The 19,342-nt window shown below is 38.5% G+C and overlaps 2 protein-coding genes across 2 annotated transcripts; both read right to left on the reverse strand.

Annotated features, from left to right (window-relative positions):
* Positions 1 to 1,554: 1,554 nt before the first annotated feature.
* On the reverse strand, positions 1,555 to 1,797 carry LOC138931487 (small proline-rich protein 2D-like). Its single transcript, XM_070292268.1, has one exon. It carries the CDS (start codon positions 1,795 to 1,797, stop codon positions 1,555 to 1,557), a length of 243 nt encoding a protein of 80 aa, XP_070148369.1.
* Positions 1,798 to 10,674: 8,877 nt separating this feature from the next.
* LOC138428885 (small proline-rich protein 2I-like) lies at positions 10,675 to 10,866 on the reverse strand. The gene has a single exon (XM_069569815.1). The coding sequence runs from the start codon at positions 10,864 to 10,866 to the stop codon at positions 10,675 to 10,677; it is 192 nt and encodes a 63-aa protein (XP_069425916.1).
* Positions 10,867 to 19,342: the final 8,476 nt, after the last annotated feature.

Raw genomic sequence — 19,342 nt, forward strand, 5'->3', positions numbered from 1 at the left:
TAATGGACTCTTTCCCCATCTTCAGTTCTATTATCAAAGAATCCTTTAATTCTAGCTTTACGAGTGAAGAATGTAGATAAATAAAAGTCCTTTTAATCTTAAGTATATTTAGGCATAGTATGATTTAACACAAAGACTTTATCACTTTTAAAAATAGCATCCTATCCATCATTGTGTGTGTGAGTGTGTGGTCTGACTTTGTGTGTGAGTGTGTGGTCTGACTTAACTGTTCTTTAAGTGGAAGCTTAGAACCACACACAAAAAAAAGATATATTTAAAGAAAATATCCCTTATTTCCCAGTTTACATGATAGTAGGCTAAGCACTTAGAAAAGAAAGGTACATAGCAACAGTAATTTTACCAATCTAAACATTGCAAAACCAATGTGTTCTTCAATAAAAAAGTAATCTCAGAGGTGAAAAAATATAGACAGACCATGGATTATTTGTTGGAGAAAGAAGAGCAGGTGGTACACAAGGAGAGGAGACAGCACTTTGCCTGGTAAGGATCATTTTTTAAAAATTTATCTTTCTTCTCTACTACCTATGTTTTAAAAACCACTATAATTTTATGCAAAAATATTCCAGTAATTACCCCAAATTCTATATTTGCAATACCACATTAAAAATAAAGTTAATGAAGAAGAAAAAGAACAACAAATTAGGAAAGAGTAACAAAGTTTAAGAATCTTTCTGTTTACTGTACTAGTTATGTTTGAGCCACTTTCCTGCTGGAACAAGTATGGTGGTGATGCTGATGACAGTAGTGATGCTGGTAATGACTAAGACAATGATGTTTTGCTGCCTCGCTAAGTGCTAACTCTGCATCTAGCATCCTATCCATCAATGTGCCAATGTGCCAATGTGCCAACTAAACTAAACACATTCATTTAATTTGTATGCCCCAGATGAGTGAGCAATATATCTAAGATCTTCCCTACTTTTTAGCAAAGAAGCAAAAATCCTGAAGAGTTTAAAATTTCTCAAATCAGTCAATCTTCAATTAAATAAGTAATATGGATTAGAAATTATATAAAAATAACCTGTTATGTCACTCAAAATTCAGGCAACAATGATTGTGAGATCCTGAACCTTGATATCAAAGAAGAATACAAATAAACCAAAACAATTATATAGTATTGTTAAACACAACTTTTAAAAGAAAGAAAGCATTTTTAACATCAAAGGAATTTTACTTTATTCAGGACGTAGAGGATAAGTAACAATTTCCCAGCCTGTAGAAACCCCTTCCCAGGTGACAGACACAGAAGACAGTGAGAGAATCCTCTGATGGGACCCAGGAGAAGAGCAGCTGTTCTTCCTTCTGAAGCTTTGTGATGCTTTCTTGGGCACTTCCAAGAGCAAAGCAGTATAGCAACATCAGAAAGGAAACCTCTAGCTTTCTGAAATCGCCACAGGCATATTGCTGGCTGAAGGGTGGAGAAGCTCCTTCTGTATCCATGATGGGATTTGAAGAGAAGGCAAAGGTAGAGCTGTGGAGCTAGGTGAGTCAACTGTCCTTATCCTTTCCTGATCCAGATAAAAGCTGATGCTGTTACTTGCACTTGGGTGGGCACTTCTCTTGGCATTGTTGGGGAGGTGGCACAGGAGGGCACTTCTGCTGGCACTGAGGAGGTGGGCAGGGCTCAGGGCACTTTGGAGGTGGGCAGGGCTCTGGGCACTTGGGAGGTGGGCAGGGCTCCGGGCACTTGGGTGGGCAGGGCTCAGGGCACTTGGGAGGGCACACTACTGGAGGTGGCTGGCAGGGCTGCTTGCACTGCTGCTGCTGCTGAGACATCTTTCTGGAGTCTTAGAATCTGAAAGAAATTACATGACAGTGTTCACAAGAAGGAATTCTTAAAGAAGGACATGGCAAAAATTATGTAATACCATCAGCTAGGAGCCAGTCTCCAAGAATGTGCTTTAATTTCTTTAATCCCTTTTAATGAATTTCTGGCTTCTCTTGCTCTCTTAGGAAATTGTTTCATCAGCCCAGAAAAAAACCTTCTCTTTGCTCATACAAATTTTCTAAAGAAAATATTTTTGTTTGAAAGAACAAAGCAGTAGCTTTTTTAAAATTAAAACAACATCTTCAAAAAAAGTTCATCACAAGTTCTAAAATCCTGGGCAAGCTCACAAGCAATTCTTATCTTCATTATCTCTCATGAGGTCCCAGCAGTATAACTTGTGTACAGAGCAAAGGGCCACCAGGAAGGATACAAGGGCCTCATACTTTCTAGGATAAATGCCTCTGAAATCACAACAGAGGGACACCAAATGATATCAAAAAAGGAAAAATACTTTCTTCTTTACCTCTTAATGTCAAAGATTTCCTATTAACTTCTTTTTCAATAGGGAAATTCAAAGTTTCTACCAGAAACCTAATAAATATAGAATACAAATTCCAAGTTCCCATCCACTAAGGAGCATGAAACACTTGGTCGTAACTTTGGACCCACCAAATTTGCTGCCTCCAGCATAAATTCAATATTTGGGAGCCCAAGAACAAAGTAGAACTGAAGAATCAGACTCACCAGTTTCTCCAAAGTCTATCAGAGTTGAGTAGCAGGAGGATGGCACTGATGCAGCAGAGGGCCTTTTTATTGGGGCTTGCTGCCCCACCCCGGGGGAAGTGGAGCTGCCAAAATGGGCCTGGTTCAGTCATTTCCCAACCAAGATGCAAACCCATCCATAACTGGCTTGACAGGGACTCCGAAAAGAGGAAATGCCCTGCTCCAGGATCTCCTCACTGGATTATGTTCTCATGACTCACAGAGTCTCTGCTTAGCTCTTAGTTTCAGGAATTTATGACAGAAGGATTTGCAGGGGTTGTGGGGGGTTGTTCTCTAATTTGTCATCGAGGGCTCCTTTTCTTGATCAGAGGATATGCTCTTCTCTCTCTTTCACCTTCCTTGAATTATAAAATTGTTTTGTCCACTTGAACTGGTTGCCATTCTATTCTACATACTGGGTTGCAAAGGGCCTGGCTACCTGGGACACCTTTCTCTCTACCTCAGACTCTTCTTATGATACATTTCCCTTTGATCCCTGGCCTGCTAACCTAAGGTCTGCTTGCTTCTAAAATAAACTGAGGGCAGGTTGCAGGTCATCTCACCAGCCTTCCCATCATGATAGACAGACACCTTCAGTAAAGTGGTAACCCTCTAGGGTCTTCCTTTCACTGCTTTGGTCCATGGACATCAGGAAAATTCTTGTGACCTTTATAAATCTGTCTCACCTTGAATCACAGGAAATTCACTACAAGTGTAGCATCACCTAATGTAATTCAGATATTGTGGCAGCTCAGACCTTAGACCTATGATAGAAAGCAAGCTTTTTGCTCATAACTCCCCACCATGACCCACCACCTGCTCCTACATAATTTCTCCAACTGATCTCTTTTTATTTCTTCAACTTTTGAGACATTTCCAAGGATTGTTTAAATTTTCCTGCCTCTTTGAAATTATTGAAAAACCCAATATAAAATGCAATGCTATTCAAATGGCTACTTTTTAATATATTTACTATTTATTAATTATTGAAACACATGTTTCTTGACATCAAATCTAGTAGTAGATTTAAGAGAAAGTTGAAATCACTTTATTAATAATTCAGTGATTGACATTCATTGTCATTCATATAAAACTTTTAATTATTAATAATAATTTTATGGTAATTTTAACCTTTACATTTTCCGTATTGGTCACAGTGGAATATATGTGAAATAAACTTATTTTTCACTCTTTCTTTTTTTGACTGTTTTTAAATTTTTTCTATTTTTTTCAATTTTTATTTTATACTAGACTATAATCAATTAACAAGTGTTGTGACAGTTTCGGGTGGACAGCAAAGAGACCCAGCTGTATATATACATGTATCCATTCTCCCCCAAACTCACCCTTCCAGGCTGCCATAGAAATTGATCTGCTCTTTTTTTGTACAATTTGCCAGTTTACTGGGAAGAAAGTTTCATGGTTAATTCATAGATCAACTTGACTGGCACAGGATATCCAGATATTTGGTCAAATATTATTCGGGATTTTTCTCAAAGGATGCTTTTGGTTGGGATTAATATTTATCAGTGGCCTGAGTAAAGGAGGTTGCCTTCTAAAAGGTGGGTAGTCTTCACTGAAAGCCTGAATAGAACAAGGCTGACCCTCCTCCAAATAAGAGATAATTCCCCTGTCTAATGGACTTCCAGCAAGTTTTCAGCTCTAAAAACTTCAAATTTTCCAGAATTCATAATCTCTCTCTCTCTCTCTCTCTATATATATATATATATATATATATATATACTATTTCATCTGCCATTTTATGTACATGACTGACTATGGCCAATTAAATGAAAAATTCAAAAAGTTAGCATAAAGAAAATTTTAAATTTAAAATATTATATGATACTTGTGATGTGTAATTAGGACAAATATAATGAACTTTTAAGGAATAACTGAAGTTCAGAAAACAATACCCTAGTATGTTCTCCAACCCTAGCAAAGATTTTATTTGTGCCTTTTCACAGATTTAGCAGTCAACAGTCCTTCTATAGGTACTATCTTCTATCCTGGACATGAGTTATACTTTTTTCTGTGCTGTCCTCTTGGGCACTGAAGCTGTGTCTTGTGGGCCACGGCTGGTGAAGGGGCCCTGTCTGATTTAGGAATAAATTTACAATGCTAGCTTTATGTTACTGTAGATATGGAAATATATTCTTAATGAATCATGATGTCCCATCTCATCTGACCCAAACACTTCCCTAGACTGCTATCATGTTCTTAAAATTCTTTTGTCAGGAATTAAAACTGTTTTATTCCATAAGTATCAGGTTTAAATTCTGTGAGAGGAAAAATAAATAGAAAATACCATTTAAGATATAAGTAATAGAGAGTTAAGTTTGGGAAGGATAAGAGGGTCAGAGCACAAAGGTCTGAAATCTAGGCGAAATATGAACTTAGCACTGATCTGATACATTTGCTTTCGTCAACTCTTTCCAAACATGCTTTTAATCTTTAAAAGACAGTGATTTTAAAAATCTGTTTCAATTTGTTTATTCTCTGTCTTCTCCTTCAACCCTCTAGACCCCTTATCTGGCTATATTACCCCTCACTCCCAATGTATACCTCTTAACTGTCCAACATGGTACACTGACACGTTGTCAATGCTTTTAAAAATAACTTTTCATACTCTTTTTAAAAAACTTTTAAATTCTTCCTGCAGTCAGTAGGAAGAATTTGTCAACTAACTTGTCTTGGTCAAATAATCAGGAAGCTTAACACGAATGTGACTTTGTAATGTGAAAGGAGGAAGAAGTGGGGAATGAGGAAGAAGAGGAAAGACACTGGAAACATTTGAAACAGTCACCAGAAATATGTTCCAGAAGCTGGGACACAGCATGTTCCTCTAGCTCAGCAACATCTTCACCGACTGCCATATACTTTTTAGATATAATGATGAATAGTTATAAAAATGAAATTATATCACAATGTATATAATCGGGAAAGCATAAAGCTGTTCAAACAAAAAAGAGTACCATTATTAAACTCCAAGAAATAATAACTGCTTATATTTTTGCTGTATTTAGTGTTAGAAATCTTTATTTTTCATAAACCCACACACATGCATGTATGTCTATAAAGGTTATTGATTTGAGATCTTTCCTCTTTTGTAATATGGATGTTTCCAGCCATAAATTTATGTTTTTATTTTGCATTAGATGTATCATTAAAGTTATTGCATGCTGTTTTAATTTCTCTTACAGTATGTTCTAATTTTATTTATTATTTCTTGTTCAACCCATCGGTTTTTTTAGAAATGTGTTGCCAAACTCAAAGAACTCACAAAAACAAGGCAAACCAATGGTTAGCAGGCACTGAGGGGTGGGGCAAAAGTGGAGATTCTAGGGAATGGCAACACACCTTCAGTCATAGGATGAATAAGCTCTGAAGTCTAATGTACAGCAAGGTGACTCTAGTTAATAACACTGTGTTTTGTACTTGCAACTTGCTAAAACAGTAAACCTTAAGCATTCTCACCACACACCCACACACCCACAGGCTTAATGGTTATTATTGAGGTGATTAATGTGTGAAGTAACCCAATGATGGTAAACACACAAAATGTACGTATGTCAAATCACCACATTATACATGGTGAAGTGAAGTGAAAGTCACTCAGTTGTGTCCGACTCTGCGACCCCAAGGACTGTGGCCCACCAGGCTCCTCTGTCCTTGGAATTCTCCAGGCAAGAATAGTAGAGTGAGTTGCCATGGTCTCCATACATGGTGAAGATATACAATGTAATACAGTTAGAACTGGACATGGAACAACAGACTGATTCCAAATAGGAAAAGGAGTACATCAAGGCTGTATATTGTCACCCTGCTTATTTAACTTCTATGCAGAGTACATCATGAGAAACGCTGGACTGGAAGAAACACAAGCTGGAATCAAGATTGCTGGGAGAAATATCAATAACCTCAGATATGCAGATGACACCACCCTTATGGCAGAAAGTGAAGAAGAACTAAAGAGCTTCTTGATGAAAGTGAAAGAGGAGAGTGAAAAAGGTGGCTTAAAGCTCAACATTCAGAAAACGAAGATCATGGCATCCGGTCCCATCACTCCATGGGAAATAGATGGAGAAACAGAGGAAACAGTAGCTGACTTTATTTTGGGGGGCTCCAAAATCACTGCAGATGGTGATTGCAGCCATGAAATTAAAAGACACTTACTCCTTGGAAGAAAAGTTATGACCAACCTAGATAGCACATTCAAAAGCAGAGACGTTACTTTGCTAGCTAAGGTCCGTCTAGTCGAGGCTATGGTTTTTCCAGTGGTCATGTATGGATGTGAGAGTTGGACTGTGAAGAAGGCTGAGCGCTGAAGAATTGATGCTTTTGAACTGTGTGGTGTTGGAGAAGACTCTTGAGAGTCCCTTGGACTGCAAGGAGATCCAACCAGTCCATTCTGAAGGAGATCAGCCCTGGGATTTCTTTGGAAGGAATGATGCTAAAGCTGAAACTCCAGTACTTTGGCCACCTCATGCGAAGAGTTGTCTCATTGGAAAAGACTCTGATGCTGGGAGGGATTGGGGGCCGGAGGAGAAGGGGACGACCGAGGATGAGATGGCTGAATGGCATTACTGACTCAATGGACGTGAATCTGAGTGAACTCCGGGAGTTGGTGATGGACAGGGAGGCCTGGCCAGGGAGTTCAAAATTCATGGGGTCGCAAAGAGTCGGACATGACTGAGCGACTGAACTGAACTGAACTGAATATCTTAGTTATGCCTTAATAAAACTGAGGGCAGGGGAGGTGAAAGAATAACAGCAAGACAACAGAATAACAAGGTCTGGGAATCTCTGTGTTCCTTTTCCTCCTCAATGGTACCCCACTCCAGTACTCTTGCCTGGTGGGCTGCAGTCCATGGGGTCTCGAAGAGTCAGACACGACTGAGCGACTTCACTTTCACTTTTCACTTTCATGCATTTGGAGAAGGAATGGCAACCCACTCCAATGTTCTTGCCTGGAGAATCCAAGGGATGGGGGACCCTGGTGGGCTGCCGTCTATGGGGTCGCACAGAGTCAGACATGACTGAAGCGACTTAGCAGCTACAGCAGCAGCGTTCCTTTTCCTCCTTGCTCTATTAGGCTCTGATACTAGTCTCTGAGAGAACTTCCCTCATCCATTATTCTCTATGGACCTTGTATCATCTCGGTGATTATTTCCTTCCGGTCTCTGTACTGACCACATCTGAAATGTGTGGCAAGTGGGGAAAGGAGAGCTAGAAAGTTCCTGTTCCTGAAAAATCAGTCTTTTTAGTTTGGGGGTATAGTTTATTTAGTCATCAGTTTCCTCAAAAAAGTTATTAAACATTGGCTATATTTCATTTCTCCAATCATTCTATATTCTAGGGACCACAATCAGCTCCCTTCCTAGAAGTAACTTTGCGGCTCCATTTATTTTGCTGCCTTTTCACCTGAACATAGCAGAGCTGTTAGGTAGGAAGTTAAGCATGAACAACTAGGGGTGGCCTAGGGTAAGAGGAGGAAAGCTGATCTCTAAACCCCAGGCCATTCATGCCCAAAGGAGCTCACAGATATGCCACAAAATAATCACAGAGAGTTTACCAACTCCTGCACATGCGCCCTAGGCACACAGTGGATACAAACTAACCACAGGGCCTTGCTCAAGTAACCTCAGGCAGCTAGGAGCCTATTAAGGATTCATAAATATTCTATGCATATATAAATCTGATTATAGCTGACTGAATTATGGGAAGACATACAAAACAGAGCCTGTTGTTATCTGACTTGAAACTGTCTATAGACGTTGAATGTATGTCCACTTACATTCCCTTTCTTAATTGGTAGCAGGTACAAAGCCCACTTTGCACACGGCACAACCAGAAAGGAAAAGACAGGAAGTACAAAAAGGAGGAAGCCAAGAGGAATAGTTACGATAACTCTTTCGGAGCGGGTCTGCTCCCATGTCTTGGGAGTGTCTGTTTAATAAAAGATCCGTTTGCATAAGCTGTAACTGAGCTGTAATTTGTCTGTTTTAAACTCTTTGGTCTACTGTCCACAGTTCCCTGATACACAGGTAGAAAGACCACAACTTCTTTCTCTTTTCTCTGTTATTAAAGAGTCAACTGGAGGTGGATGTAAAATTCAAAACTGCTTCTAATCTCATCTCTTTGTCTTTGTGCTTTACAAGTGGTGAGTTTTCTAATTCAACAAATTTTTGGATATCTAGGATATACTTTTTTTCATTTTTTTTTATTCTGGCCTGCAAATCAGTCAATTATTTCCTGAACGTATGTCTATCAAAACACCCTGGTAAATTCAACAAGTAACCAATGTATGCTTAACCACTTAAGTTACCATGGACAATTATTATTTCAAATGTTTTGCCATGGAATAACATGCATCACCATGTTTGTGGGTTCCAATACCAGTTACCTTGCCAGCCACCCCCTGTCTCTAAGGCAATGCCATAATTTTAAGATTTATTACAGGAGCATCCCACCTCAGAGAACGGATTTCTGTGTCAGGTCAAATTACACTAGCTACAATAGAGACAGGTGCAAAATATCAATGTTTATTTCTTACACTTGTCATAGTCTGATGAGGACTGAGCAGGAATCTGGGAATCTTCTTCATCTGCAGCTCTATTATCTTGGAGTCGTTCACTTCTAGATTTGTAAGTGAAGAATGTGCGAGACAAAGATCCTCTTGACTTTGTATATGTTTAGGTACAATATGATTTAATATGAAAACTTTTAAAAATAATACTGTTTTTAAGAATAATACTGGTTTTTGTGTGTACCTGTTGTATGTTTATGTGTGTGCATATGATCTGAATTAACTCTTCTGTTGTTGGACACTTATGACCAAAAGGCTTAAAGAGCATATCCCTTTACACAGCTTATTGACTAGTAAGCTAAGCACTTAGAAAACAAGGTACTTAGCAACAGTGACTTTGTAAATCTAAGTAAACATTGCAACCTCAATGTTCTTTAAAGGTGGGGTCAAAAGAGTCAGGAAAGTAATTTCAGAGGTGAAAAAAAAAAACTAAGTTTTTAGATTAAGAGGAGCTGATTTTACACATGGAGATGAGGTGGCATCTTGTCTGGTAAGGACCTTTTTAATTTCCCGTTCTCCTGTACTATCCATGTTTTCAGAACTACTTTAATTTTATGCAGAATATTTCACTAATTTGCAAAGGCTTTTTGTCTGTATTATCACTTTAAAATAAGGTTAAATTATAAAAGGAAAAGAAGAGAATATGAAAGGGTAATAGAGTTTAAGAAGCTTCTTGCTTTCCAGCTCTGTGTGTGCCACTTTGCTGCTGTAGTCGCCCTGGTGCTGGTGGTGATGCTGGTGCTGGTGGTGCCAGCGGTGCTGATGGGCACAGTGCTGATCTGCTGCTTCACCAAGTGCTATGTATGTGTTTATTTAGCTGGCATTGTGCCAACTAAATTAAAACAGTCATGTAAGTTTTATGCCTCAGACAAGTTTGCAATGTAAGTATGATTTCCCTCACATTTTAGCAAAGGGACTGAAATCCTGAGGAATTGCATAAATTGTTCTTCAAATCAATCAAGAAGTGATAGTTAAGAAAATAGGGTGGGATTTTAAAGTATATAGAAATAATCTTTTATATGACTCAAAATTTAGACAACTCTGTTTATGAGAGCCTAAACCTTGGCATCAAAGAAGGATAGGAACAAACCAAGATGATGATATGGTATTACTAAAAGCAGGTTTTAAAAGAAAGAAAACATTTTTTAACATCACACAAAGGAACTGTAGTTTATTCAGGAGTGGAAGATAAGTAACAATTGCCCAGCTGGTAGAAACCCCTGCCCAGGTGACAGAGAGACACAGAAGACAGTGAGTGAATTCCCTGATGACACCCAGGAGGAGAGCTGGTGCTCTTTTCCTCTGAAGAGCTGCGATGCTTTCTCAGCTGTCCTCCCAGAGGGAAGTGGTATAGCAGCCTCAGGAAGGAAACCTCTGGCTGTCAGAAATCACCGCAGGCATACTGCAGGCTGAAGGATGGAGAAGCTTCTTCTGTATTCATGATAGGATTTGAAGAGAAGATGAAGGTGGAGCTGTGGAGCTGGGTGAGTCTACTGTCCTCATCCTTTCCTGATCCAAATAAAAGCTGAAGCTTTTATTTGCACTTGGGTGGGCACTTCTCTTGGCATTTCTGTGGAGGTGGCACAGGAGGGCATTTTTGCTGGCACTTTGGAGGTGGGCAGGGCTCAGGGCACTTTGGAGGTGGGCAGGGCTCAGGGCACTTGGGAGGGCACACTACTGGAGGTGGCTGGCAGGGCTGCTTGCACTGCTGCTGCTGCTGAGACATCTTTCTGGAGTCTTAGAATCTGAAAGAAATTACATGACAGTGTTCACAAGAAAGAACTGCTACAGAAGGACATGGCAAAAATTGTGTAATACCATCTGATAGTATCCAGACTCTAAGAATGTGCTTTAATCTCTTTAATCCCTTTTAATGCGTTTCTGGCTTCTCTCTCCCTTTTAGGAAATTGTATCATCAGCCCAAAGAAAACCTTCCCTTTTCTCATATGATTTTTCCAAAGGAAATACCTTTGTTTTTAAAGAACCAAGCAATGGCTTTTGGGTTTGTTTTATGAAAACAACATCTTCAAAAAAGGCCATCACAAGTTCTAAAATCCTGGGCAAGCTCACAAGAAATTCCTATCTTCATTATCTCTCAAGAGGTCCCAGCAGTATGACTTGTGTACAGAGCAAAGGGCCACCAGGAAGGATACAAGGGCCTCATACTTTCTAGGATAAATGCCTCTAAAATCACAACAGAGGGACACCAAAATGATATTAAAAAAAAGGAAAAAATACTTTCTTCTTTACCTCTTAATGTCAAAGATTTCTTATTAATGTCTTTTTCAATAGAAGAATTCAATCTCTGTACCAGAAACCTAATAAATACAGCATACGATTTTGCCCAGATTCCAAGTTCCCATCCGGTAAGTACTATTAAACCTATGATTTTAACTTTGAACCCATGAAATTTGCTGTGTCCAGCATAAGTTCAACATTCAGGAGCCCAAGAACAAAGCAGAACTGAAGAATCAGACTCACCAGGTTCTCCACAGTCTATCAGGATTTGAGTAGCAGAATGGTGGTGGTGCAGCAGAGGGCCTCTTTATTGAGCTCGCTGCCCCTCCCAGGGGGGGAGTGGAGCTGCCAAAACTTGCTGATCCAATCATTTCCCAACCAAAATGCAAATCCATCCATAACTGGCTTGGTAGGGACTCCAAAATCAGGAAATGTCCTGCTCCAGGATCTCCTCACTGGATTATGTTATCATGACTCACAGAGGCCCTACCTTAGCTCTCAGTTACAGTGGTTTAGGGCAGTGGAAGGATTTGCGGAGTTCTCTAACTGTAATCAAAGCCTCTCTTTCTTGTTCAGGGATGAAGACCCTTTGATATCTTTCATGTTCTGTGAATTATAAAATTGCTTGCCTTGTTCCACTTGAACTGGTTGCCATTTTGCAGTACATAGTGGGTTGCAAAGAGCCTAGCTACTTGGTGACACCTTTCTCTTTACTTCAAGTTCTTATATGCTTTTCCCCTGGATCCATGACCTGCTACTCTAAGTTTCCTTTCTTCTAAATTGACTGAGTGCAGATTGCAGATCATCTCACCAACCTTCCCATCCTGATACTTAGACACGTTCAGTAAAGTGATGACATCTAGGGTCCTCCTTTCACTGCTTTGCTCCTTCAAATAATGAACACCAACCAAGCAGATTCCTATGCCCAGATATTTAGTCAAATATTATTCTGGGTGTTACTCTAAGGATGTTTTTGAATGAGATTAATATTCATCAGTGGACTGAGTAAAGGAGGTTGCCTCTGCAAAGTGGATAAGCCTCAAACAATCCATCGAAAGCCTAAATAGAACAAACTCTGACCCTCCTGCAGGTAAGAGACAATCCCCCTGCTTGATGGACTTCCACCAGGGTTTTTGGATCTGCAGATTTTGAAGTTGCCAGTCTTCATCATCTCTCTCTCTTTTTCACTCTCTCTCTCTCTCTCTGGGAAGTATGGGCTTCCCAGGTAATGCTAGTGGTAAAGAACCCATCTGCTAACGCAGGAGACATAAGAGACACAGGTTCAACCCCTGAGTCAGGAAGATCTGGAAAAGGAAATGGTTATCACTGCAGTCTATTATCCTTACCTGGAGAATCCCATGGACAGAGGAGCCTGGTGGGCTACAGTCCATAGAGTCACAAAGAGTCAGACCAAACAGAAGCAACTTAGCCTGCATGCATGTGTGGGTGTATGTATGTATGTATGTATGTATGTATATATATATATATATATATATATATATATATATATATATATATACGCTGAATCTGCCATTTCATGCACAGTATTGCCTGCTGCTACTGCTAAGTCACTTCAGTCGTGTCCGACTCTGTGCAAACCCATAGACAGCAGCCCACCAGGCTCCGCCGTCCCTAGGATTCTCCAGGCAAGAACACTGGAGTGGGTTGCCATTTCCTTCTCCATCCAATGCATGAAAGTGAAAATTGAAAGTAAAGTCACCCAGTCACGTCTGACTCTTAGTGATCCCAAGGACTGCAGCCTACCAGGCTCCTCTGTCCATGGGATTTTCCAGGCGAGAGTACTGCCTATGATCTATTAAATTAAAAAATTTAAAAGTTAGTTTAAAGTGAATTTAAAATAAAGTTTTAACATTATGATACATGTGATGTGTAATTATGAGAAATATAATGAGCCTTTAGAAAGTGACTAATATTTGGGAAGCAATGCCTTATTATGTTCTTCAATTCTATCAAAAGACTTTATTTCTGCCTTTTTAGTCTTGGATATAAACTATCCTCTGTCCCCTTGGGCTTAAAGCTTTTTGTTATGGGCCTTGGCTGCTGAGGGGCCCTGTCTGGTGTACAAAAAAAGTTACAATGCTGGCTATGTTACTGTAGAATGTGGGAGCATATGTTCAACAGAATCAGGATGTACCATCTCACCTGACTCCAACACTCTGCTAAACTGTGAATAAGTCCTTTATATTCTATAAGCAAATAGCAAGTTTAAATTGTATGAAACCAAAAGTCAATGTCCAATATCATTTAAGACTTATGTCATCACAAATAAGTGACTGAGAGTAGGTTTGGGGAGGGAAGAGAGGGTCAGAGCACTAAAAGTCTGAAATCTAGGTAAAATATGAACTTAGGGCTGATCTGATATATTTACTTTATTCTACTCTTTCCAGATATGTTTAGGTCTTTAAAAGACAGTAAATCTTAAAATGTATTTTCATGCTCATTCTTCTGCCTTTTCCTTCAACCCTCCAGTCCCCTCAATTTGCCATATTACCTTTTGCTCTCCAATTTGGTACTTTGACATGTTGGCAATACATTTACTGATTAGTCCTTTCATATTTTAAAAAAATTCTGCCTGCAGTCAGTAGAGGTGACTAATTGAAAATTAAACATTTAAAGTGATGGTACTTAAGTCTCCTTCCTCCTTTTGATCAAATAATCAAGAAGCTTTTCAAGAATGTGGTTTTGTAAATGGGAAAGGAGGAAGAAGATGAGAATGAGGAGAAGAGGAGGAGAAAGAGGAAGCACTCAGAATCTCCAAAACAATCCCTAGCTAAGCTCCAGAAAGTAAAGAATCACTGATTCAACACAGCATCACATCCCATCTGTTGAACAGGTTGGGGCTCCTGAGCTGTTTTTCTCCTATCACTGAGGAAGAGCTTTTAACCATCGGCCCTGACCATGCAGGGACAGAGGCATCAACTACAGCACCTTCAGAACAGATCTCTACAAGCAATGCCATCACTGAATGGGACATATAGAGTATTTCAGAGCACGAAGAGAAGGAACTTTACTCAACAGATCAGTTACTACTTTCCTTAGTTTCACATCACATCCAAGACATAAATCCTTAAAGAAATGTCTGATTTCTGTCATCAAAAATTTTGAGAATTAACTGGTCAAATGGGATTTCAGTGCCAGGCGCTCCAGCTTTGGTCACATCTGGAGACATTCCATTGAGGACACCTCTCTTAAAAAGAGAACAAATCATTACAAAGCACCAAGGTCGCAACAGACATGGTGCCCCCAACATGTCAGCCACAGTCACGTTATAGGTTACAGCGGTAACTTGAATAGTCAAGAGTTCCTCAAGATCAACCACATGAAGCGCTGCCGCAAGACTACTGCCTCCATTCTCTAGCTTTCTGAGGGTTTCACTGTGAACTGTTATAAGAAAAATGAAAGGAAAGAACAGTTTTAAAACTTTTTGTCCAATTTTTGCTTCAACATTTTATCCCACATTTTACTACTTTATGTTATTTACTATTGAACAAAATAATTTCTGATAATTAAGAATCTATAATAAAATAGAGGAGTAAAAAAAAGTGAATGAGAATTATGGTGAAATGTTCCAAACACTTGTAGAGAAGTAACTACAAGTGTCATTGAATTTCTTCCTTTTCGCTTTTATTTCTGAGGGTAAGGCTCACTCTTCACCATTCTTCCATAATCTTGCTTAATTGGATAAGTTACAATACATGCATATATGTATTCTTAAGATCATTAAAGTTAATACTATCAGAAATATTCAAATTATAATTTAAAAATCATTTGTAAAGCATGATGAGATTTTGATTAACATATATTTAAGAAAAGACAGAAAGTACATATAATAATTTGCTGAGTGTTTACTTTTAGCTGATGTAGTTACAGATAATTTTTACTTTTGTGTTTTTATTTTCAAAAGATTCTCCAAAGAATATTTGTTAACAAGTAAAGGATCATAAAGTGTTACTTGAAAAGGTTACATGAGTCAAGTTTCTCTATTCCCCAATTAGAGGTAAAATATTCTTTTTCCTTTCCAGATCTGAGGTTCTACACTAGTATTTCTGGCCAGTCATCAAAGTTGGGCCTGGAAGTGGTAGATGTTTTTTGTTATTCTCTCTGTATTTGATCACAGTTCAATATATATCTTTCCTGAAGAAAAGTCGCAATGATAATTCACCATCTTCCCAGCATTGACATATACACAAAAAAGCCACAAGCCCCTAACAGTCATATGTACCTATGAAACAGTTCAAATAAAAATGGGAGATCATACTTAGCTTAAAATATAGGGAGGAGGGAGTAGGTGGGGTGACTTGAGAGAGTAGCATGAAAATATATATTAGCATATGCAAAACAGATAGCCAGTGGAAATTTGCTGTGTGACACACGGAGCTCGACCCAGTGCTCCGTGATAACCTAGAGGGCTGGGATGGGGTGGGAGATTCAGAGGAGGTTCAAGAGGGAGGGGATATATGTATACCTGTGGCTGATGCATGTTGATGTATTAGAGAAGCCAGCACAATATTGCAAAGCAATGATATTCCAATTTTAAAAAAAGAAAAAATATATAATGAGGAAAGAGTTTGTCCAGATTGCAAATGTCAGACAGATAGAAATCCTAAAATTGGTCAGACTATGATAAATTAGGTAGAAGTGGATGTTAATAAAAGAGGTAGTAATGATAATAGCACAGCAATAATAACAGCACCTACCTTTAACTGTTAGGAGAAATAAAATAATAAATTATATAAAGCATTTAACACAGGCTGTAGAAAGTATACAAGTAGTTAAATAATAAATTGTTAAATAAATAGAGTCAAACATCAAGTTAAAGTTGTGTTTGATGGTTGAGGAAGTTATTCACCTCATTTTAAAAGAATTTTATATCATCTCAATTTTAGACAATTTAAGACAATAAGAAAATCTGTAGTTTAAATATCACATTGCTCCTGGTGGCATTTTACCCAAATGTCAGGCTAAGTCCTTATAAGAAAATGCTAGCCATCAGCACTAACTTTTCAAGTCTGCAAACAGACTTTATAAATTCTAATTTTGTATTCCCTAAATATAGGATCAGAATATTTAAGGGAGTGATTTCAAGAGCTAACAAAAATATGAACTGATCTTGTGTGGTATGTGCTAGTGAGATTAAGAAGAACAATGAGGTAAAAAATTGAATGAATCAGACACTTCTTATAACAGTCTTCCAAGACAGTGAAATTACACAGGCCACAAAAAGTCATAAAGGAAAATAAAGAAACTTCAGTTAAGCTGTGGAAAATTCTGGGGAGAAAAACTCTAAACTCTAGCATGGAGGAGTAGATAACTGTTGCCTAGACAGAGGACTGACAGGGCTGAAAGAACTACAAAAGGATAAGTTATAAAACAGTGACTCAAGAACTTACAGAGCTAATGTAATTTTACCATGCGATTAGTAATAGCCCTCCTAGAAATTTACCTACTTTCAAAATGTGTCCACACAAAAATTGGCAAAATAATGTTTATATAGCAGCTTTATTTTGCCAAGAACTGGCAAAAACCAAGTTGTACCACAATAGATTTACAGATAAATAAATTGTAGCAGACCTAAAGAATGGAATACCATTCAGTGACAAAAAGGAAGTAACTGCCAATCCACGGAAAGATATCATTGATTACTAAATGCAAATTGCTAAATAAAAGAAGTCAGTCTGAAAGGCTATATCCTGTATGATTATATTCATATGACTTCAGGAAAAAAAAAATTACACTTCCAAGAAGCTCAAAAAATCCAAGTAGGTTAACTCCAGAGAAAATCACATTATAATTAAACAGCAAAAATATAGAAACTTGAAAGCAGCAAGAAATGAAGACTAATGTATAAAGGATCCTCAGTAATACTGTCAACAAATTTCTCATCAGAAGTTTAGAGGCTAGGAGGAAGTGGGGCATAATATATTTAAAACACTGAGAGAAAAACTCTATCAACCTAGAATTCTAAATCTGACAAAAGTGTCCTTTAAAAATGAGGGGGAAATTATAATATTATAGATAAACAAAACCTGAGGTAATTCATTATCACCTGATTTACCCTACAAGAAATGCTCAAGGGAGCCTTTCAGATTGATAATGAATGGATGTTAAAAAGAAACTTGAAATCATTTGAATATATAAAAATTTCCAGTAAAGGTGGGAAAATATTTGTTGTTGTTCAGTCTCTAAGTCGTGTCCAACTCTTTGCAACCCCATGGACTATAGCACGCCAGGCTTCCCTGTCCTTCACTATATCCCCGAGTTTGCTCAAATTCATGTCCATTGAGTCGGTGATGCCATCCAACAATCTTATCCTCTGTCCATTCCTTCTGCTCCTGCCTTCAGTCTTTCCCAGCATCAGGGTCTTTGCCAGTGAGTTGGTTGTTCACATCAGGTGGCCAAAGTATTGGAGCTTCAGCATCAGTCTTTCCAATGAATATTCAGGGTTGATTTCCTTTAGGATTGACTGATTTGATCTCCTTGCTGTCCAAGGGACTCTCAAGTGTGTTCTCCAGCACCGCAGTTCGAAAGCATCAGTTCTTCAGTGCTCAGCCTTCTTTATTGTCCAACTCTCATAACTACTGGAAAAACCAAAGCTTTGACTATAGGAACCTTTGTCAGCAAAGATGTACCTGCTTTTCTGTATGCTGTCTAGGTTTGTCATAGCTTTCCTTCTAAGGACAAGTGTCTTTAAATTTCATATTTGTAATCACCATCCACAGTGATTTTGGAGACCAAGAAAATAAATCTCTCACTACTTTCACCTTTTCCCCCTCTATTTGCCATGAAGTGATGGGACTGGATGCCATGATCTTAGTTTTTTGAATGTTGAGTTTTAAGCCAGCTTTCTCACTCTCCTCTTTCATCCTAATTAAGAGGCTCTTTAGTTCCTCTGCACTTTCTGCCATTAGAGTGGTATCATCTGTATATCTGAGGTTGTTGATATTTCTCTTGGCAATCTTAATTCCAGCTTGTGAGTTATCCAGCCTGGCATTTCACATAATGTGCTCTGCATATAAGTTAAATATTCAGTGTGACAATATACAGCCTTGACGCACTTCTTCCCCAATTTTGAACCAGTTCATTATTCCATGTCTGATTCTAACTAATGCTTCTTTACCTTCATACAAGACAGGTAAAGTGACTTGGTATTCCCATCTCTTTAAGAATTTTTCCATAGTTTGTTGTGATCCACAGTGTCAAAGGTTTTATCATACTCAATGAAGCAAAAGTAGATGTTATTCTGGAATTCCCTTGCTTTCTCTATAATCCAATGAATGTTGGCATTTTGACCTCTGGTTTCTCTGCCTTTTCTAAACATAGATGATAAGTCTGGAAGTTCTTGGTTCGTGTACTGCTGAAGCCTAGCTTGAAGGATTTTGAGCATTACTTTGCTAGCATGTGAAATGAATGCAATTGTACAATAGTCAGAACATACTTTGGCATTGTCCTTCTTTGGGATTGGAATGGAAACTGACATTTTCCAGTCCTGTGGCCTCTGCTGTTTTCCAAATTTGCTGATATACTGAGTGCAGCACTTGAACAGCTCTGTATTTTAGGATTTTAAAGAGCTCAGCTGGAATTTCATCACCTCCACTGGCTTTATTTGTAGTAATGCTTCCTTAGACCCACTTGACTTCACGCTCCAGTATGTCTGTCTCTAGGCGAGTGACCATTGTGATTATCTGCATCAAGACATTTTTGGTACAGTTCTGTCTATTCTTGCCATCTCTTCTTGATCTCTTATGCATTTGTTAGATCCTTACCATTTTTGTCCTTTATCATGACCATCGTTGCATGAAATTTTTCCTTGATATCTCCAGTTTTCTTGATGACATCTCTGGTCTTTCCCATCTTATTGCTTCCCTCTCTTTCTTTGCATTGTTCATTTAAGAGGGCTATTTTTTTTTTATCACTCCTTGCTATTCTCTGGAACAGTGCATTCA

Source organism: Ovis canadensis, chromosome 1 (genome assembly GCF_042477335.2).
Source record: "Ovis canadensis isolate MfBH-ARS-UI-01 breed Bighorn chromosome 1, ARS-UI_OviCan_v2, whole genome shotgun sequence".
NCBI classification, from domain to species: Eukaryota; Metazoa; Chordata; class Mammalia; order Artiodactyla; family Bovidae; genus Ovis; species Ovis canadensis.

Excerpts from the sequence above, each read along its gene's own strand:
- LOC138428885 (XM_069569815.1), bottom strand. The coding sequence starts at position 10,866 with ATGTCTCAGCAGCAGCAGCAGTGCAAGCAGCCCTGCCAGCCACCTCCA.
- LOC138931487 (XM_070292268.1), bottom strand. The coding sequence starts at position 1,797 with ATGTCTCAGCAGCAGCAGCAGTGCAAGCAGCCCTGCCAGCCACCTCCA.